At 43.5% G+C, this 26,473-nt stretch overlaps 1 protein-coding gene across 10 annotated transcripts in view; it reads left to right on the top strand.

Moving 5' to 3' along the window:
- SUFU (SUFU negative regulator of hedgehog signaling) overlaps window positions 1-26,473 on the top strand; it is a 106,871-nt gene that overhangs the window by 17,522 nt on the left and 62,876 nt on the right. For 9 of the 10 annotated variants that reach the window (XM_081545113.1, XM_081545068.1, XM_081545076.1 and 6 more), the window contains exon 3: window positions 15,878-16,014. In XM_081545113.1, the coding sequence (XP_081401239.1) occupies window positions 15,878-16,014 (137 nt within the window). Of the gene's footprint in view, window positions 1-15,877; window positions 16,015-19,931; window positions 19,971-26,473 lie in introns of all 10 variants that reach the window. The other variant, XM_081545083.1, reaches the window with a different exon arrangement.

Here is a 26,473-nt window from a genome sequence, read left to right as displayed (position 1 = left end):
AGGGAAGTGAAGTGAAGTCGCTCAGTCGTGTCCTACTCTTTGCGACCCCGTGGACTGTAGCCCACCAGGCTCCTCCGTCCATGGGATTCTCCAGGCAAGAATACTGGAGTGGGTTGCCATTTCCTTCTCCAGGGGATCTTCCTGACCCAGGGATCGAACTGAGGTCTCCCGCATTGCAGGCAGACGCTTTAACCTCTGAGCCACCAGGGAATCAAGTATATGCAGATGACACCACCCTTATGGCAGAAAGTGAAGAAGAAGAAGAGCTAATAAGCTTCTTGATGAAAGTGAGAGAGGAGAGTGAAAAAGTTGGCTTAAAGCTCAACACTCAGAAACCTAAGATCATGGCATTTGATCCCATCACTTCATGGGAAATAGATGGGGAAACAGTGGAAACAGTGTCAGATTTTATTTTTGGGGGCTCCAAAATCACTGCAGATGGTGATTGCAGCTATGAAATTAAAAGACACTTACTCCTTGGAAGGAAAGTTATGACGAACCTAGATAGCATATTAAAAAGCAGAGACATTACTTTGTCAACAAAGGACTGTCTAGTCAAGGCCATGATTTTTCCAGTGGTCGTGTATGGATGTGAGAGTTGGACTGTGAAGAAAGCTGAGTGCTGAAGAATTGATGCTTTTGAACTGTGATGTTGGAGAAGACTCTTGAGAGTCCCTTGTACTTCAAGGAGATCCAACCAGTCCATCCTAAAGGAGATCAGCCCTGGGTGTTCATTGCAAGGACTGATGTTGAAGCTGAGACTCCAATACTTTGGCCACCTCATGAGAAGAGTTAACTCATTGGAAAAGACCCTGATGCTAGGAAGGATTGGGGGCAGGAGGAGAAGGGGACGACAGAAGATGAGATGGCTGGATGGCATCACTGAGTCGATGGACGCGAGTTTGGGTGAACTCCAGGAGTTGGTGATGGACAGGGAGGCCTGGCGTGCTGCAATTCATGGGGTTGCAAAGAGTTGGACACGAATGAACGACTGAACTGAACTAAACAGATACTACAAAGATTGGAGTACAAATTTGTCCACAGCAGACCCTGGCAAACTTAATCTTACCTTAGATGAGAAATGAGTATACCAGGTTCCTTGAGGCCCCAGCCAGACCTTAACCTCTCTGTCTTAGTTGAACCAGCATCAAGAAGACTCTTTTAAAGTCCGAAACTTTCCTGTTCCATTCATTTTTGTTGTCACTTTTTAGTTACAAATTCACTTTTTTTTTTCAATTGAACCATTTTACAAAAAAATGTTGGAAATTAGAGAAGGAAGAAAAGAAACCATTCATAATCCTATCACTTTTTGTTTGCAATCCTATGTCTGTCCTCATTATGACTTCTGTAAACAGTTTGTTGTGAATGATGCTGTGCCCAGATAGTGCAAGGATTCTGTCTTGTGTGAGTTTCTCAGTTTGAGGTTAACATCTTCCAAGGCTACCCTAGTACCTGGCATATGCTGTTTTCTAAATTCAGCTGGGCCATGGCTGCTTAAACTTCCAGTTTCTAAAAACAGCATTTTTGCTTGGAATGATGGCTCCTACCCATGGTCGGGTTGCATTAACTCCATCCATTAATTTTGCTGCTTGACTTCTCACAGAAGTGAAGAGTAGAGCCGAGGTATGTATGTATCAACTGTGCTGGCGACCCTTTTAATGTAAATCACCCTGCATGGTGGTGGTAGTCTTGAGAATGTGTGTTGTTCTTTTTGTTGTGTGCCCCTTAGGAAGTTGATCAGCAATTAGATTCTGTGATCATTGTCACCTGGAAATTAGCACCACGAGCCTCCTTGTCTCTCTCTTACTTGGGTGTGTGGATACAGAAGACTGAGACTGACCTTACCGAGTACCCTAGGGTGTCAGTACCCAAGGTATTGATGACAGATTCTCAGAGATAGGTAAGATCCTTTTCAGGTAATTATCTGAAATAAATGGGCTACCTATTAGGACTTTTGAGGCTTTCTGCCATACATAGGAATCAAATCAATAACATAATAATACTCTTGTGTTGCAGTGAGATCTGATCAGTGGATCTAGGAGAAAGAATGGCCTGTTGGCCTTTCCTGGCACTGGGTCTACCAGGTGATGGGTGGGCACACTTGGTTCTCATCCAACATTAATCACTGGCCACTCTTGTTTGCTTGGAGGGTCAGCCATTCACTCATTACAGATATAGTCATTGCTGGGATAGTTGTGGGCATGAGGTATGTAGTAATGAAAAGGATACTCCTGGTCTGGTGTTGTCTTCATGGAACCTCCAGTCTTTTGGCTGAAGCATCCTTAAGCAGGAAAAATGTGGGGAGGTGGACTTGTTACAGCCTCAGAACCTTAGGTATCAAACAGAGCCTCCCTGCCTCCTTTTCTGTAGTCTGTCCCTTGAGGCCTAGAGGGGGGCTCTTTGCAAGCAGAAGTCCTGAAGCTCAGAAATGAGGCCAGGCCTTTGTTCTTAGCTGAGCCAGTTGCTTATCTGTAAATGAGAATGTGGATTCATAGCAGTTACTCAGAGAGATGTGGTTCACTCAACTCCAGGCCCTTAACTAGAAGGTTAGTATAAACTGGTGGCCTCTAAAGATCCTTTACCTTCCTACTCCCTCCCACGTTACTCAGGCTTCTTGAGTCCCTGTCATAGAACCAGCTTTGCTGCAATAAGGCCAATCAAGGAGATATTTTTGTTATTCCAGTGCTGACCTCTGTGATGCCTGGAGGTACTGGGAGGCTTGCCTCTGCTACCAGTTTCTCTGACTCTGATCTCAGGCCTTTCAGCATGAGGTGAGGAGCTCAGGAGCCATGCCTGTGGAAGGGGCTAATGGAGGGTAACTAGCAGAGAATGGAGCCTGGCCCAGGCTCCCAGTCCCAGGGGGGTCAAGCTGGCTGGCTGCACTCTCTGACTGTGATGGATTTGACTCCTAAATGCTTCTGAAAAGCTTGTTTGGTTTGAGGAAAATAACTTAGTGAAATCCGACAGACAACACCATGGCTTGTCCTAACCCCTTCTCCTTCCTGACCTAGCTTTTTCAATATATCAGGTTGCAGACATGCTGGATTCCTGCCTTTCTGGAGCTAGTCTGGCAATTTTTCATTCCTATAGCCACGGGTTTTGCACAGAGAAAAGGCCCAGAAGAAAGGCAGTGGCTGAGCAGAGAGCCTTTGAGGTTGGAGCTTTACAGGAGCTTTGCTACTGTAGAGCCCTTAGTCCTATGCCAGCTCTGTGGTTGATGGCAATGTTCATACCGTATCCCTCCCTGCCATTCAGTGACCTCCTGTCTCAGTAATAGCCAAAGGCTATTGCCACCAAGATTCTTTAATCCACCTCATACCCTGCTGTTCTTCTCCTCCCTCACTCTGTTCCTGCAAAACCAGGCACCCTGCTGCCTCAGGGCCTTGGCACCTGCTCTCCCCATGTTTAAAAAGCTCTATTCTCAGATAGCTTCATGCCTCACTCCCTCATCTCCCTAAGTCTTTCCTCAAATATCACCTTTTAGTGAGGCCTTACCTGACCTCCTTACTTAGGATGGAAACCCTGAGCCTCCTCCATGAAGCACTATCACCCTTTCTTGCTTAATTTTTTTAAAGCACTTATCACCACTTACCTTATTTTACTTAACTGGCTTGTTTGTTGTCTGTCTGCCCTTTTTCCCACTAGAATGTAAGCTCCCCTAGGGTAAGGATGTATATCTGCTTTATGCATTGATGTTTCCCCAGTATATCAACAAATATTTGTTGAGTGAATGAGTAAGTGAAAAATTTAAAAACCTTGCTTTGGGGTTTCTCTGGCTATTGGGAAAGCATTCTCACAGCAGAGGCAAAGAATTCTTCTGGCCCAGCACCAAGTCTAAGCATTTAGCTCATGCAGGGAGATTTCTTCAGTTTGGACCTATGTACTCATAATGGGGTTGATGCTCCATGGGAATTTTCATAAGAGTCAAGAGCCTTTCTCTGGGAGGAGGTGTGTGATTTCGGTAGAAATGCTGGAACCTTGCTTTATCGGGGTGGGGGAGAACCCCTAGCACCTGGCATGGTACTTGGTGTATAATAAGCCCATAATTGGTTTCCTGAAGTGTTTAGTGCACTTTACATTTTAAATGCTGGGGATATCATAGGAGCAAGACAGGTAAGGTTTCTGTTCTCATGGATTTTACATTTTAATAGGAAAAAAACATGTTAAAAAGTTTTAGGTAGTGCAAGTGCTGTGTTGAAAATAAAGCACAGATGATGTGCTAGAGATATCCAGGTAGAAATTGGGGTTGAGGTAGGTGGAGAGGTTACATTTAGCAGGTAATCAGTAATGGCTTCCTTGAAGACACAGTATTTGAATTGAGAGCTCAGTGACAAAGTAGCAACCAGGTTGCCACCCCCTGCAACTCTAGGGGCACCATTCATATTATTCTGTGCAATTTGTGCTCCCTGGCATTGTACAATGCTCTGATTACTCAATTATGTGAAGATTGTAGGCAGTGAAAATTGCTATTTCAGAGGCCCTGGGGTAGTAAGGACCTTGACATGTTCAAGGAAGAAAAAGAAGGCCAATATACTTGGGGCTTGGTAAGAAGAACACAGTGGAGCCAGATGAGGTTGGAGAGTTTGAAGGCAATACAAAGAATGTGACATTCAACAGATTATCTATTATCTGTTGATGAGGGGAGCAAAGGGATGATGTGATGGGGTGGAGGTTTTAGGAAGCTTTTCCAGTAACGTAGGAAGTCAGCACTGGTGTGAAGTCAAGAGAACAGAGCTGAGTGATGGTTTTATTTCCCTAAAAAGGAAACATCTGCACAGTGACTCCAAGGAAATGCCATTAAGATATTTGAGTCTGACTTTGGTAGTGACTGAGAGGAAAGCTCATTGCTTTTTAATACTATCTTATCTTGTTTGTCATTGAATAGCTCAGCCTAATTATTTCTTTGGACAGCAATGGGAATATTACTACCGTTTAGCATTTGCTCAGCTGTGACACTTTGTGCCCACGTACAGAACACACAATAAGTACAGTCCCTGCTCTTGGAGAATGGAGATGCTGAAAAGACTTGTTCCTTCCCATTACCCTCTTTCAGGTATCTCGATCTGGGACGGCTGACTTCCCAGAGTCCTGGAGGCAAGTGGGTGAATAGAAAGTCCTTGGGCAGAATGCCCTGGCTCTTGGGTTTGTGAGAAGCCCCAGGCTGTACACCTGTGTACAGACGGAGACTTGCTTCCTAAATCTGACTGTGATCTTGCTGCCATTGGCCTAGCCTTTTTTTTTTTTCTTAGTTAAAAAAACGATCTTAGTATAGATGCTGCTTAGGCCAAAGCCTAGAGTGGGAGCTGTCCTAGTGATGACAGGTGACTCAAGCACCAAGCTCCTCTTTGGCCTAGAATTCCTATAGAACACCAGGTGGGCTTGGAATCCCTCTGGGGACTGATCTTTGGGTTCTTTGGTGGTGGTTGGGAGTAGAGGGGAGAAGGTATAGTTGATCTCCACTAGGGGAGGGTGAACTCAGCTTTTGCCATCTTGCAGAGAAAGGGTCTGCTGCTCTTGGCTTGGTGCTTTTCTTAGATTCAATTCTCAGGCTGGGAGACTGTTTGTTCACTGAAAGCCTGGGATAGAGTTAAACTACTCTGAGCGTTGGGAGCCAGGTAGATTGTTTAGCTGGGTTCTCAGCTGAATCAGCCTGGGAGCTACTGTTTTTAAACCTGAGGAATGCTGTGGGAACATGCTACTTGGCTCCCAGCAAGGGATCCGAAGAAACATCTACTTGAGTGAGGCAAATGCATTCCATGAGTCTGGTTGGATGGCACGAAGCAGAAAGAGCATCTGCTACTCAGAGTTCAAGCTCAGAAGTGGCTGCCCTGCACCGTAGCCTCATCAGAATCCCAGCTCAGCATAAGGTACAGAGTCTCGACTGATACAGTTTTTCTTTCTTTCTTTCTTTAAGATTGTGCAAAATTAACATGATGTAGCTGGAAGTGTTTTTAAAAAACATAGCTGTGTCAGAATATTACCATAAAGACATTGGAAAAGAATTTTACAAAGTTTTATTACCTCATTTAGTCCTTGTGTAGTCACCAAACACGATTTCAAAATAGGTCATGATATATCAGTACTTGTGAACTGTTCAAAATGAAAACATAATCTTTGCAAATGTTTATTTTGTAATTGTTTACTGAATTCTGTTGTAATGGCTGTCACTGAAAGCATGGAAGCAGCCAGGAAGACTCTTGGGCATGGTCTGAGGAATCCAAGGTCAGGAACTTGGGCAAAGCTGGAAGATCCAGCACCTCTTGAAGGACGGGGCTGGTTAAGCTTCAGAGTCTAGAGGGTAGGGAAGCTGGAAGCATCTGCTGCTATTCTCAGGGAGAAGTGATGAACAGGACTGCTTCTGCTGAGCACTGAGTAAGGGAAGGTTGACTACTAGCTTCTCTGTATGGGTACTTGCTAGTGCTGGACACTGTGCCACCCACTGAAAGCCTCCCAGCTGCCCTATGAAGTAAATATTCTTATTCCAGTTTAACAGGTGAGGAAACTCCAGGGCACGTGGAAATTAACTTGCCCAGGGGTCAGCTGAAAAGTGGTGGAGCTGGGCTTTGTGTCTTGTCTACATCACTGGACTCTTCTCTAGCATCTTATTAGGACCATAAAGTGGGATAATTTTATGCAGTTTCTGCCCAGAGTCCATCTTGGGACCTCCAAAGGGTTCAAGGAGTCCAAGACTAACACTGTCTTGTGTTTCCCATCCTCACATCCCAGCCTCCCTGCCGTGCTGGCCAGGCTCACTCTGCCTAAGCCCTTCAGCTCATAACCTTGGGCTGGCATTTGCCCCCTTATCCCTTGTTCAGTGTTCTAAAGTCTGTAAAACTTTGCCTTTTTTCTCAAATTTAGTCTCATTAGTAAATATTTTAGTCTCACTCTGTTCCGTTGTTCAGCAAGCCTTCACTGAGCGCTTCTTTTGTCAGTCACTGGTGGTGCAAAAAGGGGGCAACTCCAGTCCTAATGGGAGAACTAGGAAGACAGTTACCATACAGCAAGGAGGGTCCTGTAGTGGAGGCTTGCACAGGAGTAAGGAAGAGTGGTCGGTGCCCTATATTGGTCTCAAAAGAAAGAGTTTGTCACCTTCAAAGTAGGATGACTGGGGAAGGGTTTGTTTGTAAAAAAAAGAGTGCAGTCACGCAAGGCTAGTCATTGGCTCAGCTGCTACTCTCCTAGCGCTGAAGGGACCAGAGGAGGGAGTGAGATTTGAGAACCCAGAAGAAAGAGTTGTGTAAAGTGTTGTTCTTCAGAGTGACCTTAAGCGGTAACCTTCAATTGAAGGGTCTCTCTCCTCCCTCTGATTTCCTGTTAGGGTTTCCACTGGCTGAACCCAGTTGAATGCCAGAAGGTTCAGGAGCTCCACAGAGGTCAGCCTTAAAGGGCAGAGAGCAAGGTGGGTGTGTTGGTTTTCTACTGCTGTATAACAAATGACCACAAATTGAGTAGCTCAAAGCAGCACACATAACCTCACATCTCCTCTGGGTCAGGAGTCCAGGTGTAGCTTATCTGAGTGTTTTCTTTATGGCCTCACAAGGCTGCAGTCAGTGTCATCTGGGCTACATTCTCATCTGAGGTTCCATTGGGGAAGTATCTAGGATCTAGTACTCACCAGCTGGGGCTTCCTGGGTGGCTCTGATGGTAAAGAATTCGCCTGCAATGTAGGAGACCCAGGTTCTATCCCTGGATCGGGAAGATCCCCTGGAGAAGGGACTGGCTACCCACTTCAGTATTCTTGCCTGGAGACTCTCATGGACAAAGGAGTCTGGTGGGCTACATTCCAAGGGGTTGCAAAGAATTGCACATGACTGAGAGACTAACACATACTTACTCAGCAGTTAGAGGCGGAAAACTATTTGCCTCTCAAAACTCAGCGATTAGTCGTCCTGCTTTGACAAAATCTCATTTTTAATGACTGTGTAATGTCCCACCACACAGTGCACCAGAACTGGTAATACCCCTACTTGTAGAACATTTAGATTGTTTCTAAATGTTTTACTCTGATAAATACCACTGAATATATTTACAGAAAAGGCTTTTATCCAAATACAAGAGTGAAAAGCTGCTGCCCCTCATGTATATATATAAAATAAGACATTGACTCATGTAATTATGGAGGCTGGTAAGTCCAAAGTCTATAGAGCCAGTGTCACTAGGTCCATTACCATCAGTATGGAGTCAATAGAGTTTTAATTAATAGGTTATAATTTGTTAATACCATTTGTTTTGATGCTCAAATTGTCCTCAATTTGGCCAGTGGGAGCCCTTAAGTTTGGGTTCTCTTTACTGTTGACTTAAATGTTCCCATCATTCTTTAAGTACTTACTTACCTTCTGGTACAACAAAAAGTTCCAGGGTCATTTTGTGCTTTCCCAACTCTGGAATCAGCCGTTTCTCCAGTGAGCTCTGGTCTTTTTTAGTGGCAGATGGTATTTAGAAACCAAGATCTAAGTGCTACGTGTTATCATTGCTTTTGAGGTGTTACCCAGTGGAGAGAGCTAGGAAATACACATGTATCACACCCACACCCACACCCACATCTTTTATCCCACTATTGAATACCATACCAATACCTCCAATTCCAAAATCATACCTATGAGGCTCATTCTGTCTTTCCTTTTTTACATATTTTTAACTTTGATATATGTTTACCAGTTTTTTAACATTTCTGACAATGAGAGTAACCTGGCTCTCATTATCCACAATACATTTACACAGAAAGTAGTTTTAGAATTACCAACCCATAACACTGCATGCTAACCAGAGTTCAGTATTTGTTTACAGTTCTTTCTGTCTTTAGTCTGAGGACATATGATCAACAAACTGTGTACATAAGGTACTTGGGTGACTTTTTCCCCCCTCTTCAGTGTGGGAATATTATTTCAAACACAGTTAAGTTCATTAATTTATATTTGTATTATATGTAATATTTGCCTCCATTCCTGTTTATTTGGAGTATGTGAAAGCATTATCATTGATCCAGAAATGATAACCATACAGAAATGTATATTCAGAGAAATGTCACACTCATACTTCCCCCACCCCACAGTCCTTTCCACTTGATTTCCACCTACTGGCTGTAGGTAACCAATCTTATTAGTTTCTGATTTATCCTTCTTGTGTTGCTTTTTGCAGAAATGAGCAAATACAGGTACATTTTCCTGTCTTCCCTTTTCTCTTTCTCAAAAGGTGGCATGGTATAGTCCTCTTTTGCTGTTTTTACTTAACAGTATCCATTCAGTTTTTAGAGCTCTTCCTCATTCCTTCTTACAGCTGCATAGTACTCTTTGGACGACTCTCCTATGAATGGGCATTTAGTATTTTGGGATCATAAACTCTTAGCGTTTGATTGCTGAGTCAAAAAGTAAACAATATGTGGGAGTTCCCTGGTGATCTAGTGGTTAGGATTCTGGGCATTCATTGCCATTGCTCTGGTTCAATCCCTGCTCAGGGAACTGAGATGGGGCAAACTGCTGTGGTGCATCCAAAAAAAAAAAAAAGTAAACAATATGTGATTTTGTTAGGTGTTACTCACTTCCCCCCAAAAAAACTTGTGCTAGTTTGTATCCCCACCAGCAATATATGAAAATACCTCTTTCCTTACAGGCTCATCAATGGAATATAATGTCATACTTTAAAATGTTTGCCAATCTAAGTGATAATGGTATCATTGTTTTTTTAATTTATATTTGAGTTGCATTTCTCTTACCATGAGTGAAATGGACCATCTTGTTGTATGCTTAAGAGGAATATATCTATAGCTCGGTTTGTGAATTTTTTTACCATTAGGTTTTTGGGGTTTCCGCCACCCCCCCTCAGTTTTTAAAAACAGCTTTATTGTGATAAAATTCACTTACCATATAGTTCACTCACTTAAAGTATACAGTTTAGTGGTTTTGAATATATTCAAGCGTTATGTAACCATCACCATAAACTAATTGTAGAACTTTTTTTTTATCACCCTCAAAAGAAAGCCCACACCCATTAGCAGTGACTCTGCCTGCGTCTTTAGTCTCCTAGCCCGAGGGAATCACTGATTTGCTTTCTGTTCCTGTAGATTTGCCTATTCTTGATATTTTACATAATATAAATATATATTATAAATTATAATATTTATTGTAACATATAAAGGAATTCATACAACATACAGTCTTTGTAACTTCCTTCTTTTACTTACTGTAAGTGATACAATGCTTACAGTGTTTCAGGCAGTTTTGAAATATTTTATCCTCCTAACAACTCTGAAATAGATATTGTTATTATCCTCATTTCATAGATGAAGAAGCTGAGGCATAGAGAGATTAAATATCTTGCCTGAAGTCACACTGCAGTAAAAAAATGGGCTTTGGAGTCAAGCCTCAAGTCTGAAGTCCATCACTTGCTTACTGTGTGACTTATAGAATATTACTTGAATTCTCTCAAGTAATTGAGATTGGATTCTTGAATTCTTTTTCTCATGTATTAGTTAAACGAGGATAACAATGGCTGAGTCACAGAGTTGTTGGGGAATTAAATAATACAGCATCAGAAAAGTGCTTAGTGCAAGGCCTCCAACTTAATAGATATTCAGTTAATTGTAGTGGTTATTTGTAGATAGAACCAGGTCAAGGCCTGGCTTATTTGGCATGGTTGGCTCTGCCTCCCCTAGCGTCAAGGTGTATCTGAGATGCCAACTTTCTTTTTTTAAAGATGTAATCCACATAGCATGAGATTCATCCTTTTAGTATACAATTCAGTGCTTTTTAGTATATTCACAAGGTTGTGCAATCATCACCATTATTTAATTCCAGAACAGTCCCAGCACTCCAGAAAGAAACTCTATACCCATTAGCAGTCACTCCCCATTCTCTCCTTCCCCAGCCCCTGGCAACCACTAATCGTTCTGTCTCTGTGAATTTGTCTATTCTGGACATTTCATATAAATGGAATCATATAATATGTGGTCTTATGTATCTGGGTTCATTCACTTGGCATACTGCTTCCAGAGTTCACTCATGTTGTAGCAAATAATCAGTACAGCATTCCTTTTTATTGCCAAGTAATATTGCATTGTATGGATATTCTATGTTTTGTTTATCCATTTATATGTTGATGACATTTGGATTGCTTCCACTTTTTACTTATTATGACTAATGCTACTATGAACATTGGGCTTCCCTGGTGGCTCAGCTGGTAAAGAATCTGCCTGTGATGTGGGAGACCTGGGTTCAATCCCTAGGTTGGGAAGATCCTCTGGAGAAGGGAAAGGCTACCCACTCCAGAATTCTGGCCTGGAGAATTCCATGGACTGTATAGTCCACGGGGTCGCAAAGAGTCGAACACGACTGAGCAACTTTCACTTCACTTCACTATGAAGATTAGCATACAAATTTTTGTGTAAAAACTGTTTTCAGTTCTGTTGGGTATGTACCTCGGAGAGGAACAGTTGTATCATGTGGTATATTTAAATTTTTTAAGAACTGCCACACTGTTTTTTCCAAAGCAACTCTGCCGCTTTATGAGTGTTCCAAGTTCTCCACATCCTCATCAACACTTGTTACTGTCTGTCTTTTATTTTGGCCATCCTAGAGAGTGTGAAACAGTCTCATTGTAGTTTTGATTTGAATTTTCCTAGTAACTAATAGTGTTGAATATGAGATGCCAGCTTTTAGGTCAGCTTTTTCTGCCCTCCCACATCTTGTATTTATTCTAGGAAGTCTCTCCCAAGTTCCTGTTAGTCTTCTGCCTGGAGTTCACAGTCATTTTGGTCTCTCTGAGGCTGATTGGCACCTTCTTAATCAGGTGCTTTGGGGGAGACCTTTGGGCAGGTTCCAATGGTTGGGATTTGAGGCACATGTTTTTCCTGTTGGCAGCTTTGATGTGACTCCTGAGGCTGGCACAACCATTGCCTGGGCTCCTCAAACTGCTGGGACAAAGCCAGACTCTCCCTTGGGTGCCTTAGTAGGCAGGATCAGATGTTCTTGAGCTGGAAGCAATCTTGGGAGGCCATCTCATCCAGCCTTCTACCACAAGACAGTTAGAATCCTTCACTCCTCCCTACCAGGTTGGGGAGGGGAGGATCTGTAATGTCTTCCTTTAAGAATCTCTGTAGGAAGAAATTCCACTGGGCGCCTTTACCACCAGCCAGTGTTTTAGCAGCCTTCTGTGTTAGTAAGATTCTTTGCTCTGACCCAGATCCCACCTTCTACAGCACACGCCAGTTTCCTCTCATGAGTTCCTTTCTCAGAGGATGCGTGAGACAGCCGCTCCCCGGGGGGGGCTCCTTCTTCTGGTCAGATCAGTCTGCTTTGGCTGGAGAAGCCCTCACTTGAGGAAATGCAGACCAAGCCAGGCCCCTCCAGGGGACGTTAAAGACTGAATGACCTTGTCATTCGGCTATTGCCTGGGCAATCTGCTTTGAAGAAGAGGCCTTCTGACAGGCCCCAGGTTGTGTGTTTATCCTGAGGCTAGGCCATTCCAAATTCATGTTTCAGAGTTTAGAGGTTGCGTCCAGCTAGCCTGGTGGGTGGTAATCAAATGCAGGTGGAGACCATCTGGCCCGGACTGTCCCTCCCAGCCAGTCAAGTGAGGGCCGGCCTGCCCACCACAGAGCTGGCCCAGAAAGCACCCCATGTGGAGGCAGATGGTGTACACGTGCGTTTATGCGCATGCATACCCATGTGTGCATGTGGGTGTGTGTGCGTGTGCATGTCCCTCCTTAGAGAGGCAGTACTGCTTGGGTGGATGTGGCTCCTCTGTCTGCATCTGAGGGTTCTCCCCTTTGCACAGTCTGAGAAGCGTTTTTCTCTTAGTCTGTTTCTCAAGTTTTTGCGGTTAGAAATTATGTATTTTTCTTGGCTCAGGATGAAAGCCCGGGAGTAATGGTCTAATACATTTTACAAAGCAGCCTCTAATTGGTGGCTGCTTAAAATCTTCCCTTTGCCCTAGTGACCCATCTCCCTTTGCAGGGTTTTGACTCCAAGTCAGTCTTGCTTTACCCCAGATTTTCACACCCCCTTGCAAGCCTACAGCTTCAACTTGCTTAACTCTTCCCTCAGCCTCTCTGCATAGAATTGCTCCCAGCCAGGACAATTCAGCAAGGAAAGAACATAGCTTACACTGCATCCTGCCAAGCATCTTCTAGCCTGGTCTCCAAAATTCTAGATGTATACCCCCAAATGGAATCTGCCTCCCCACTGATACTCAGAGAAAATGGTATTTAATTAAAGATCTAAGTGTAAGACCAGAAACTATAAAACTCCTAGAGGAAAACATAGGCAAAACACTCTCTGACATAAATCACAGCAGGATCCTCTATGACCCACCTCCCAGAATAATGGAAATAAAAGCAAAAATAAACAAATGGGACCTAATTAAACTTAAAAGCTTTTGCACAACGAAGGAAACTATAAGCAAGGTGAAAAGACAGCCTTCAGAATGGGAGAAAATAATAGCAAACGAAGCAACTGACAAAGAATTAATCTCAAAAATATACGAGCAACTCCTGCAGCTCAATTCCAGAAAAATAAACAACCCAATGAAAAAATGGGCCAAAGAACTAAACAGACATTTCTCCAAAGAAGACATACAGATGGGTAACAAACACATGAAAAGATGCTCAACATCACTCATTATCAGAGAAATGGAAATCAGAACCACAATGAGGTACCATCTCACACCAGTCAGAATGGCTGCTATCCAAAAGTCTACAAGCAATAAATGCTGGAGAGGGTATGGAGAAAAGGGAACCCTCTTACACTGTTGGTGGGAATGCAAACTAGTACAGCCACTATGGAGAACAGTGTGGAGATTCCTTAAACAACGGAAACTAGAACTGCCATATGACCCAGCAATCCCACTGCTGGACATACACACCAAGGAAACCAGAATTGAAAGAGACACGTGTACCCCAATGTTCATTGCAGCACTGTTTACAGTAGCCAGGACATGGAAGCAACCTAGATGTCCATCGTCAGACAAATGGGTAAGAAAGCTGTGGTACATATATACAATGGAATATTACTCAGCCATTAAAAAGAGTACATTTGAATCAGTTCTAGTGAGGTGGATGAAGCTGGAGCCTATTATACAGAGTGAAGTAAGTCAGAAAGAAAACACCAATTCAGTATACTAATGCATATATATGGAATTTAGAAAGATGGGAACAATAACCCTATATCTGAGACAGCAAAAGAGACACAGATGTATAGAACAGTCTTTTGGACTCTGTGGGAGAAGGCGAGGGTAGGATGATTTGAGAGAATAGCATTGAAACATGTATATTATCATATGTGAAATAGATCGCCAGTCCACGTTCGATGCATGAGACAGGGTGCTCGGGGCTGGTGCACTGGGATGACCCTGAGAGATGAGATGGGGAGGGAGGTAGGGGGGAGTTCAGGATGGGGAACACATGTACACCCATGGCTGATTCATGTCAATGTATGGCAAAACCACTACAATATTGTAAAGTAATTAGCCTCCAATTAAAATAAATTAATTAATTAAAGAAAAAAAGAAAATGGTATCTAAGTATTCTATGGTATTATAAGGCTTCCTTTTCAGTCCTTTAGACTCTAAAATTTAGAGAAACTTTAAATTTAGAGAACTTAACTTATCAGAGGTGATCTCCTCACTGCAGCAAGTGTGGGTGGGCTGGACCCACCCAGGTGCACAAGCAGGGCTGGCCTTGGTGTCAGAACTTCTGAGTCATTGGAACCTCTTTCTGTCCAGTCTCCTGTCCTGGCCCCTTGGAGGCAATGATAATGATGATGGAGGAATGATGCCACATGGAATCCCAGGGTTGGGCACTGACCACCTCATTCTGACCTTCAGCATTCTCCCCTCTGACCGCCTGTTCCGGTAGCTTGGCTCCAAGAAGGTGTTGGCTGTCATCTTATTTTATAGCTTGAATTTGTATGCTCAGGAGTTTACACGTATATAATCATTGTGGCTCATGTTTGTACAAGATATAATTACTGAAAATTATATCACGAACATATTTTAACTTTTAACCCTTTCCGGGCTGACAGGCCTCCTATATCTCTCAGCCGCCTCTCCCTGGATGTTTCCCTCACCCCAGGAGGTGCCACCACCAACCAGCCTTCCTCTCTAATCTACATCATTTCCCTCTCTGGCAGAAATCCATTGCATGGACTCCCCTGGAGATTTGGGCTCCTGAGCGTTCCCAAGCAGGAACTGCTCCCCTGCCTCATCTCCCTCTGATGTGTGTTACCATCATCACCCTGGGCCACTTGGGGCCAGGAAGGGAGGGCAAACTCTGCTCCCTCCAGGTGCCAGTGATTGGAGAGTGCACACGGGGTGCCAGAGTTGAGAAAGATCACAGGCCTTCCCAGTATTGGGAGTCTGCTTTGAGACCCATCCTCAAATGCTGAGTTTGGAGCCCAGCCAGCTCAGCCCAAGGATTGTCGCGTCGTGGGGCAAGATGGAGGTGGGAGTGGAGGAGGGTCTCGTCCTCCTAGGGTATACAGTAGGACGTATATTCTTAGCAAACTAAGTAGGTGCTTATTAATAGCTTGTAGGAATAAAGAATGTGAATAAGGACAATTTTCAGTATTGGAGCCTCAGTGATACAGAAAGGAATATTCCAGAGCCACAAAATCTGGAACTCCCTAATTTAGAGTACCAGCAGGCAAATTCAGTTGGCCAGGCTGAGGTTACACACATGTACAGTAGCTGGAGGGCAAGGCTAGAGTTCTGGTTCCTTACCCCCTTTCAGGATCCTCCTTCCCCTCAAGGCTTATTCCCTGAGATTCTTCCAACTAGGAGGTTTGGATGCTGAGGCCACCAAGAAAGGAGAACTTTAATTAGGCAACAAAACAGTGTTTTCCCTAAGGTAGTTAAACTAAAAACATTTGCTTTTTATTCCTTCCAGATTCACAGGAACAGATGGACCTAGTGGTTTTGGCTTTGAGTTGACATTTCGTCTGAAGAGAGAAACAGGGGAGTCTGCGCCCCCAACGTGGCCAGCAGAGCTAATGCAGGGCTTGGCCAGATATGTGTTCCAGTCAGGTAAGAGCCCCAGAAGCTGGCTGGTGTGGGTGTCCTTTCACCATGAGCCTGCTAGGGTTGGGAACCTACAGGTATATTTTGACGTCTGTCGAGGGAGCTTTCCTGGGAGTGCTATGTACCCCATTTGTACCATGAAGGTGGTTCGTTTCCTGACATTTCCCAGGTGGAAAGCTGTCTGGGCCATGGGAAGGAAGGATAGGTCATATGACCTCCGGCAGTGGGAGTCGCTGACACCCGGAACCTTGGTGCAGTCTGCTAGCCTTCCTTCTCATTCCCAGAGAGCCAAAGGCCAGCCCTGCATGGAGCTCACCAGTGCTTTTCCTGTTTGCCCCCTTTCCCACAATTAGCACAGTCGTTCCTCCCTGATGCTGGAGGCCTAGCCATCTCCACTTCTGGGCCCACACACACACATGTTAATCTTGGCTAAGGGTTAGCAGTAGAGCATAGGGCAGAGAGAGAATGAATTGCCATGAGCTTGCTTCCTCACAATATGAATGGGAAGCTGGAATCAGGCAAGACCTTGACGGTCAGATATATTGTTTGATTCAGATGGTTCAAGTGCCCTCCAGGGGATGGTCCAGTGCCCCCGGTGCCCCTCTGGAGACTGCCAATATGGAACCTGAAGAGGGGGCTTTGTGCTGGGAGCCTTGGTCACATGCTCTTGACTCAGCTTGCCAATAGTCCTCCAGTAGGACGATATGTTGGAGTGAAAGTCAGTACTTTTTATGGATGGTTTCATATCATCTGAGTATTTCTGAGTGGTTAATTAATTGCTCAGAAACCTTTCCCATATGACTTCACATTTTGCTTATTTGGTTTGGTAAGTAGCCTTGAAGTGAAAGCCAGCACAGTTTTATCCAACTCTTGCTCTTTGACCAGCAGAGCAGACCAGCATCCAAGCCAGGATGTCTCAGTATGGTCCTTGCACCCATGCATCAGAATCATCTGGAGAGCTTGTTTCAAGCACACATCCATGGGCCCCAGAGGAGATCTCTCACTCAAAATCTTAGGGGGGTGATGTTCCCAAATGTTCTGATAGAGGCTAAATTTGTAAAACCATAGACTTGGCAGCTTCTCTAAGTATAGTCACTTTTTTTTCCCCCCAGCCTTGAGTAGGCTATAAATTGAGGGTGCAAGTTGACTATGTATGTTGAAGCCGTCTGCCCTTGTTCCAGACCCCTGGCTGTCAGTTGTTGGCTGGATGGCCATCATGTAATGGGACTGATCCTTAACTACCATCTACCGTTGTGTGGCCTATAGGATAGTTCCCCTTTGGAGGCTATAGTGGGTCTTCTGTAAGCGAGAGTTCCCAAACCTGGCTGCTCGTGAGATTCTCTGGGATCTCAACATACTTGAGTCCCAAATGCCCCGCAGGGCTTCGATTCAGTTGGTCAGAGGTGGAACTGGAGCATCTGTTTCTTAACCAGCTTCCCGGGGATTCTAATGCAGTAGTCTGGGGATGTCATTTGGGCTCTAAAGGACTGTTGACAGGAAGAAGTATCATTCACTGGGGCAGGGGAACCAGGTTATTGGAAGCTGACCCATGTGATTTGGTACTGTCCTAGTGTCTTTTAACATTGTGCCAGGAGTCTACTGCCTGAACCCATTGTGTCCCCTTCTCTCCCTTCTTGGGATGCCTGAAACTGATGTTGATATAGAACTGTCTTTGAGAAAATAGACATTTCTTCAGTCTCTCCCAATTGAGATATTTCAGCTCCTAGAAAATAGACATTTCCTGACGTGGAATTTGATCTATTATGGAAAGGAGAGCTCTAAAGACTAGGCAATCTCTTGCTTGTGTAGACAGGTAGCTTCCTGCCCACTGCTTAAGCCAGTGCGTTTATACGTTTGTTTGCACTTAATGTACCTGCTCAGGTGGATCAAGATCAGAGAAATGTAAAACAGGTGTTATGAATCACTGTCAGGTGGAGTCAAGCAGATGAACTTCTGAAATAGTTCTGATGTTTTAGTTCTGAAATAATAATGCAAGTGAGGGAGAAAATAGGATTTGATTTGCAAAGGTTCATTTCAGCTACAGAGTAACCATCACAGTGACTGTTTTGCAACACTAATGTGGTCATTGATTCAAGCTCATTGTCAACAGATGTCAAAACCATTGGATTAAAAAAGATTGTTGGGGTACAAGATGTTCACAAGGACTCAAAGAATCCCTCCACAGATTACTTATTTTCTACAAAGAGGAAAAGAATGCCTTTACAATGGTTTGGGTGGCCATCACCTTAACCAAATAATCAAATGTAGCAACGCAAAATGGAACAAATGACTACCGTGCACCTCCTTACATGATACACTGTGAAGTATGAAACATCACACATGTAGCACTTTTCCAAAAACTGTTTCACCTGAATTGAATCCTGAGTGTATAGTCAGGCAAGTCCAGATTGTAAGATATTTTATAAGACAACTGCCTGGACCCTTCAAAAATGTCAATGCTCTGAAAGGTAAAAGGGCTGGGACTTGCCTAGATCAAAGAAAACATGACCGTTTAAATGTACTTACAGTCCTTGACTGGACCCTGGATTGAAAAAAAAGGTTATGTTTAGAGCAATTAGAAAAAATATAGACTGTATATTAGATAATAGTATTGTGCAACTGTGAAATTCCTTGGGTGTGATATGGTATTATGTTCTGATATTATATTATGATAGTGTCCCTGTTCCTAGGAGATAGGAGCTGAATTATATATGAACAAAATAACATGATATCTGCAGCTTAACTTTTGAATGATTTGGCAAAACAAAGTGGGTTGGAGGAGAGACAGAAGAGAAAGCAAATGTGGCAAAATGTTAATAACCGGTGAATCTCGGTGAAGAATGTATGGAGGTGAAGGATATATTGTACTCTCCTTCTGACTTTCCTATGGGATTGAAAACTTTGAAAATAAAACGTCATGGCTATTTCTTGAGTGTGCATTGACTGGTGTCGCTCCACAGTATTGTCTGTCCCGACAGGCCCTTTTGTGGTGTCTGCAATGTGACAGCTGTGGTTGGTGCCTGCAGGTCACTTCGGGCATTTCACAGCAGTGACAGGATGACTTCACTCTCCAAAGTATAATACCTGATTTTTTGATTTCCAGATTTTTGTAATATGATGGTATTCTTGAATAATAGCTAAAACAAATCTACCTCAGATTTTTCTTGAAACATGGCAGGAAGTAGTAATTATTTAAATAATGGGGAAATGATGAAGAAAAGTATATGGCAACTGATGTAAGAGAGAAGACCATGGCCATGAGCTGCAAGAGTAAAGACAGAGCTAAAATTCAATAGTGTGTTCTGTGTGCCAGGCACTATTGTCAGTGCTCAGTCAATGTGCAGTAAAGCCCTGTGAGTTAGGCACTGTGTGATACCAGCTTTTCAGCTACAGAAAGCAAGACAACACGGAGAGGGGAAGTAGATTGTTCAAAATCACACACCTGGTAAGTCCGAAGGAAAATGTGAACCCAGGCGTTGTAGTTCTTACCGCCACTCTCTTAACCGTGATAGCTTAGTTGACGTTTGGGCTGCACATGTCTCAGGCTGGACAGTGAGATTTGAGAGTTGTCCACATAGATGACTGCACTTGTACACGTAGTCTCTGAACTCCAGCATGCCTTGGGCATTCTAGAACATTTGGAAAATAGAGGAGGGCCAAAGCCATTTGTAATGTTATCCAAGTCCTCTCAAACACATACTTTCATCTTTTAACTTTTTATTCATGAAAATATGTATATAAAAAGTACAGCTTGCTGAGAGTTCATACCCCATGTAACCAGCACCCAAACCAAGAAACTTCCCTTGTGCCTCCTCTCAGTCATCTTTTCTTTTCCTTTTTCTTTCCTTCTTTCTTCCTCTCTTCCCTTCCCTCCCTCCTTGTCTCCCTCCTTTCCATCCTTCCTGTTTTACTGCATAGTACAGGCTCTCAGTTCCACGTGCCTGAGCTTGTTGGTAAGTTAGGTAAGTAGCTATAAACGAGGTAGCCCCCATTTCTGCTTCTTTCCCTGGCACGCTTCACCATCTGGCACATTTCGCCATCTGACACATTACTACTAGATCAAGGGGGACAGCATAGTATGATGGTACAAGCATGGGCCCTGGGCCCAGACTGCTTGCATTTTATTTCAGCTCTGTCGGTTATTGCTTCCTGACCTTGTGCAACATAACCCATTTGCTCATCTATAAAGCAGAAATAACAGTAACTATGCATGAAGTTATTGAGATGATGAAATGAGTTAATACCCTCAAAGCACTTAGAATAGTGCCTCTCTCTCTCTCTCTCTATATATATATATATAAAACCTCCAATTATTATTATTCAATCTTCAAAAACTTTATATGAATAAAGAAGGTGGGTACCTTGATCTTTTTTTTTTTTGCAGTGTTAATAAAGACCCCATTTTACAGGAAAACCCTGTTTCTGCATCAGATGCCTGCCTCAGCTGATATAATAACATTTTTGGTGCCATTATCCTTCTTCCACACAGAAAATCAATAATAGTGATACATATAAAATCACTTCATTTTATATGTATCACATTGTAAAACAAAAAAGCAAATTCAGTTCAACTGTGGCTCCTTGATTTATGTAGTTGGCAGTGCCTGTAAAGTCTTAAGCAAATCAAATCCTATTCTAAATGCACTAGAGCCCATGTACTTTAGTAGAACCTTGTAAGTAAATCCTTCTTTATAAGGTGAAAAATCTTTTTATAGTTTTCTCAGAGCAGGGCACCCTTTCCTGATGCTGCGGAGAACCTCTCTTGTGATGTGCAAGCATTGCTTTGCCCTGACTGGTTCCACTGTACAAGGATCACGCATATGCTGCTGCACAGAACATGTATTTTATGTCTGATGTGTACATAGATAGACCCACACATGTACCTAGCAGCATGGTTCTGTGTGATGGTCTTGCCTCACTTGGCTGTTCACCTTAAACTCAGTGACTTACACGAAGCACCCTGCCCATTTGCATGTGAGAACATGTTGAGCAGTATCTAGTAAGTGGAGTGCTTAGACCTGCTTTTCCAGGTCTGAATAGCATCCACAGCGTTGCCATCCAGACTTAGAAACAGCATTAGGGGAGTGGGAGGGCAAAGGAAAGAGACAAGACTCTAGGGGGTGTGATGGGGAGTGGTGGTGCTCTCACCCTGCCATGGGGCTGCATGGGGCTATCTCTGAAGCTTGCTCTGAAGAATGACTTAGATGGGTTCCATAACTTAGCCCTGACCTGCTAGAGGGCAGTCATCTTCTGGTTGGTTTGCTCAGAGATGGGAAGCTGAGCTGTAGAGAAAAGGAGGTAGAAATGTGAGCAGCCTGGGAAAGAAGAGTATCCAGAGAAGGTGAAGAAGTCAAGGTGTGGGGGTGGGGCAGGTCAGTGTTTATTTTAGTTTGGATGGTTCTAATCATAAGCAGATGACAGAAGCCCAACACAAACTACCTGAAATAAGAACAGACTTTATCGGCTCAGGTTACTGGGATGCCCAGGGCTTTGGGCATGGATTGACCTATATGTTCAAAAAGTGTCCTCAGGGCTCCTACTTGTGTGTTGGTTTTGTACTGTAGACTGACTCTGCCCACGTGCCAGGAGTTCTCCCAGTTTGTACCCAGCAGGCAGAAGGCTTTTTTTTCCCAACGTCTCTCCATCAGTCCTGGAGAAGAACTCAGATTAGTTCTGTCTAGGTAAATGGGTTCCCCCAGTTGACGGTGGTCCAGATGGGAGCACCAGAATTTATGTTTATAGTCTTCCCCGCTCCTCACTTCCAACTACATGGAGTGGGAGAGAAGTCCTCTAGAGCACAGGGTAGAAAGCACTGGAGAAAACATGCAGGTCTAGCTCTTGGCTGGCAAAGTCAGCTACTCTCACAGAGCTTAAGGGGCATCTGTGACATCAGGACCTGGTGTGCAGTTAATGAAAGTTAGGTCATTAGAGGATGCAGGTGGAGCAGACACCTTTTGTTCTTGTATCTGTTGGGATGGTTTTGACTACAAGTAATAGAACACCATGACTAAAATGACCTAACAATAGTGCTGTTATCTTACATAGTAAATCATCTGGAGGTGGGGAGTTCCAGGGTTGGTTATCATCTGTTCAGCAATGCTGTTAAGGACCTGAGTTCTTTCTAACTTCCTACTCTGTCTTCTTCAGTGCTTTGGATTGTCTTTTTAAACTGGGGTTCCCTGATGTTCTAGAGAGAGCTGCTGGAATCCCTATCATCCTGGAATCACACTTGACAGCAGCAAAAAAGACACTTCTGTCCTGTGTCTCTTTTCAAGACCAATCAAAACCTTCACAGAACTGCCCCCATTGCATCTCATTGGCTAGAGTGAGTGAAAGTTGCTCAGTCGTGTCCAAGCCTTTGCAACCCCATGGACTGTACAGTCCATGGAGTTCTCTAGGCCACAATCCTGGAGTGGGTAGCCTTTCCCTTCTCCAGGGGATCTTCCCAACCCAGGGATCAAACCCAGGTCTTCTGCATTGCAGGTTGATTCTTTACCAGCTGAGCCACAAGGGAAGCCCAAGAATAGTGCAGTGGGTAGCCTATCCCTTCTCCTGCAGATCTTCCCGACCCAGGAATTGAACCTTGGTCTCCTGCATTGCAGGCAGATTCTTTACCAACTGAGCTATCAGGCAAGCCCCTCATTAGCTAGAGTTGTCAGGAAAGTGACAGCCCTGTTGACTTACTGATCAATATCCACCTTCTAGGGCTGGGCCAGGGGATGGACCCTGGTTCCCTGAAAGTCATGGCCAAAGAAAGGCAAAGGAGGAAAATTGGGGTTCTCTTAGTAAGAAGATAAGTGGCCCGCAGATGGGCAAAAGAGTTTTCTGTCCCTGTACCCACGTGGCACCTGGGGTCAGAGGATCCTTGCATATTGATCAGGATGCTGGGCCAATATAAAAGTGTCATGTGGAGAGAGAATGTGACAGGGTGGCTGCTGTTGTTTCACCTGCTACACAGATTTAGAATGAAATCCAGTCACCATCATGAACTAGAAAGTTCTGCAGTAACTTCACCAGTAGACACTTCAACTTCTTTCCCTCTTACTTTATAGCCAGTTTCTCTTACTTCCCCATTCACTTTTATTTTTGTGATCAGCTCCTTCTTTCTTCTCAGATTGCCAGTGACTGCTCCCCTGCCCCCCCACCCCCCCACCCTCTGGGTTTCATTAGAAGGAAACCATTCCCCAACTCAGCAGTGCTTGATTTCTGAGCTGTGCTTTAGAATTCTGCTGGAGAGGCTGTCTGCTCTCAGTTCTGCCATTGGTAGACCTTAACCACAAATTCCAAGGCAATTTCACTTGAGTTTTAGGAGAAACATGGTCCTCCAACCTTGTAACTGACACTGGAAATTCAAATGCCTTTGCTTGCTGCTGTTTAATGGCAACCTCATGACATGGGCTAAGTCGGCTCACTTTTGATTCAAGCCCAAGCAGGGAGGTGGGGGTGGGGGTGGGTGGCATTGTCTGAACATCCTGAGTTCTGTGGTATGGACAGACTTAATGTCAACAAGAGATTTTTTTTTATTTTACATTTTTTTCCTTTTCCCATTTATTAAAGAAATACTTGCTCATTATAAACCTGAAACATAGAAATATGTGACAGAGTGAAGTCCTTCATAATTCATTCCCCCACTGAGAAAACATTGGTGTTCTATTTTTTAATTTTCTTTTTTTCTGTGATAATTTCTTTTTTAAAAAATTTTTTGAATTTTTGAATTGGAGGAAAATTGCTTTACAATGTTGTGTTGGTTTCTGTCATACATACGGCAGATCAGCCGTAATTGTATTAATACATATATCACCTCTGATTTTCTTTTCAGTGCATGTATCTAGAAAGAATTGTCATTACTTTATAAAAATAGACCATGTTTTTCATATTGTTTTTCAACTTGTGCTTTTTTTTAACTTAATATCTTTTGGATATCTTTCCATGTCAGTATATTTTTTCTAACTGTACACTTTTTTAAATTATCTAGATACACTGTACTTTAACCACTTCCCTAGTGTTGAGCATTTGGGTGATTTCTAGTTTTTCCCTACCACAAACTTGCAGTGTGCATCCTTGTCTATGTGTGCCTTTGTACTCTTGCCTAAGTATTTCTGTGGGATAAATTCCTAGAAGTTGGATTGCTAGGTTAAGGGAAATGAACATTTTATATGGTAACAGCCATTGCAGATGAATGTTTATATTATTTAGGAATACTCTTGTGATCATCCATAAATGTTATAAATGTTTTCAACAAACAACAGAATGATTGTTATATAAAATTACTTTCATAGCAACAAAGTGCTCTTCTGAGTCCTTGAGAATGGTCCCCTTCCTTAGGTTACTTGGCCTGAGGAGGCTTGTTAATACATGTTAAACGGCATGCATTTGGGGTTAGGAAACGTGCAAGCTCTTATGTGGTTCTCATACAGTTTAGATTTAGCCCAGGAACCCATCCATCATGCTTCCTGTCGCTGAAGCTAGAAGTGGTGAGGGACACAGCCTGCTGCCTGAAGTCAGAGATTTTTCCAGGTATTGACAGTGGGTCAAGTTTTATTAAAGAATCCCAGTGAAATATGGAATTTTCTCAAGTTTTTGCCTCCTCCTACCTTTCCTAAAGTTAAAAATACTCATGCAGTTAAAATCTTTTCCTGTTGGGGTCTTTTTTTTTTTTTCTTTCCTAATAGTTAAAAGTAAGTAAATAAAATAATAACTATGAGCACCAAGCTATCCTAGGCACTTGCATTCTCTTATTTAACCTCTGCAGTACATGGCTTGATGAGGAAGATACTGATATTGCTACTTTTCACATAAGGAAATGGGCTCAGAAGGGTGGTGGGCCTTGGAGAATTTCCTGCAGCATGTGAGTGGCAGGAGCTAGTCTCCAGGGACACCCTTACCAGCACTGGTTTGCATACTCTGGCCTCTGAGCCTCCAAGGATCCATTTTAAATGGCTAGAGGTCTTGGGAGAAAGGAGCACTTTTTCTTTGGTTGTGTTTTTTTATTGAAGTACCTGCACCATGCTAAGGATGCTGTCAGATGCTGGGCAAGCTGCGTGGAACAGATAGGATCCCTTCCCTCAGGCAGTGGAGAGAGACACCGAAAACGCAGGCCAGTAAATACTGGATTCCATAAGATGGCAGAACAGGAAAGCTCAGGGTGCCCCAGAAGAATAAGGTGGCAGACTCCCTTTAGATGGTGGAGTCAGGCAAGGACAGGACTGAAGGCAAAGAATGAGGAGAAGTTTTTTGGCAGAGGGACCTGCATGTGTAGGCCTTGGAGGAGAGAAAGAGGTTGAAGAATATGAGGAACTGAAGGGAGGGAGAGGAAGGGGCTCAGGAAAAGCAGGAGGCTTGGCAGGCTTGGAAAAGCGCTGGGTTTTGTACTTGTGCTTGGACTCAAAGTCGCGATCAAGAGTCTGGTTTTGATTCTAAGGGCAGTGGAGAGCTACAAAAGCATTTTGAGGAAGAGGGGGAAATGACCAGTTTGGGGAGTGAAAACACTTTTTAAAAAAGAAATTAAGATGTGTTTTAAACTGAGGTGTTCTGCCTGCATTATTAGAATGGCTCTTCCCTAGGAGGTGCTGGGGCCGCTGCAGTCCTTGGAGCACAGTGTCAGAGTCATGGCTGCTTCTCAGCCTGGCCGTTCTAACTCTTGGGACCTTCCTGCAGTCTAATCCTGCCCCCAGCCAGCCTCTGCTAAGGCTCTCCAGCCTTAGGAGGGGAACCCCTCTTCTCTCTGAGGGGTTGTCAGCAGCCTCGGCATCCTGTGCCCGGCAGCACACCACAGGGCTTTCTTTCCAGATCCAAGAAGTGGACCGGGCTTTGCTTCCTCATCCCTGCTCTGCAGGTGAGTGAAAGAAATCAGGAAGATTGAGTGAGGCGCTTAGAGCATGTCCCCAGGTGTGAGATGTTGCTAGGCTGCAGTTCAGGTTCTCATTAGCTGCTTACCTGGCTGGCTTCTCTCTAAATATCCCAAGTGTATTCGATCTTAATATCTTTGCCTCAAGTAAAGTTTCCTGAAAGGAGATGCTCCATCATTACCAATGAGAGCTGTCGAGTTCTCTCGTTTCCTGGTTCCATTGCCCTAGTAAGTTAACTGAAGCCAAATGGAGCTGCCTGGTTATATTAATATCATTTTTCTTCCTCATACTCTTTTTGATTTTCCTGACGTTTTGTTTCCCTCAGCGTGATTTATCCTCTTTTCTGGTTGCTATGGATCTGTGAAATATTTTCCCTTTCATCTGTTAGTAATACTGACCAACTATAAGGCAAAACAATTCCTGGTTTCTCTGTACTTTCCCAAGATCTTAAGATTAGTGATTGAAAGATTGTGTTTCTACTCCACTGAAATAAAACAGTCAACCCCTCAGAAATGATCTTATGGCCTAAAATTTAAGTAGTTTGCATGTAAATTGTAATTTATTCAGTATTTAAATTTAAGTGTTTTTAGGGAAGACTTAAATCCTAGAAACAAAAG

This window comes from Giraffa tippelskirchi, chromosome 2 (genome assembly GCF_054371585.1).
Source record: "Giraffa tippelskirchi isolate mGirTip1 chromosome 2, T2T-mGirTip1v1.2.pri, whole genome shotgun sequence".
Lineage (NCBI taxonomy): Eukaryota > Metazoa > Chordata > Mammalia > Artiodactyla > Giraffidae > Giraffa > Giraffa tippelskirchi.
This window is presented reverse-complemented; position numbering and strand designations above follow the sequence as displayed.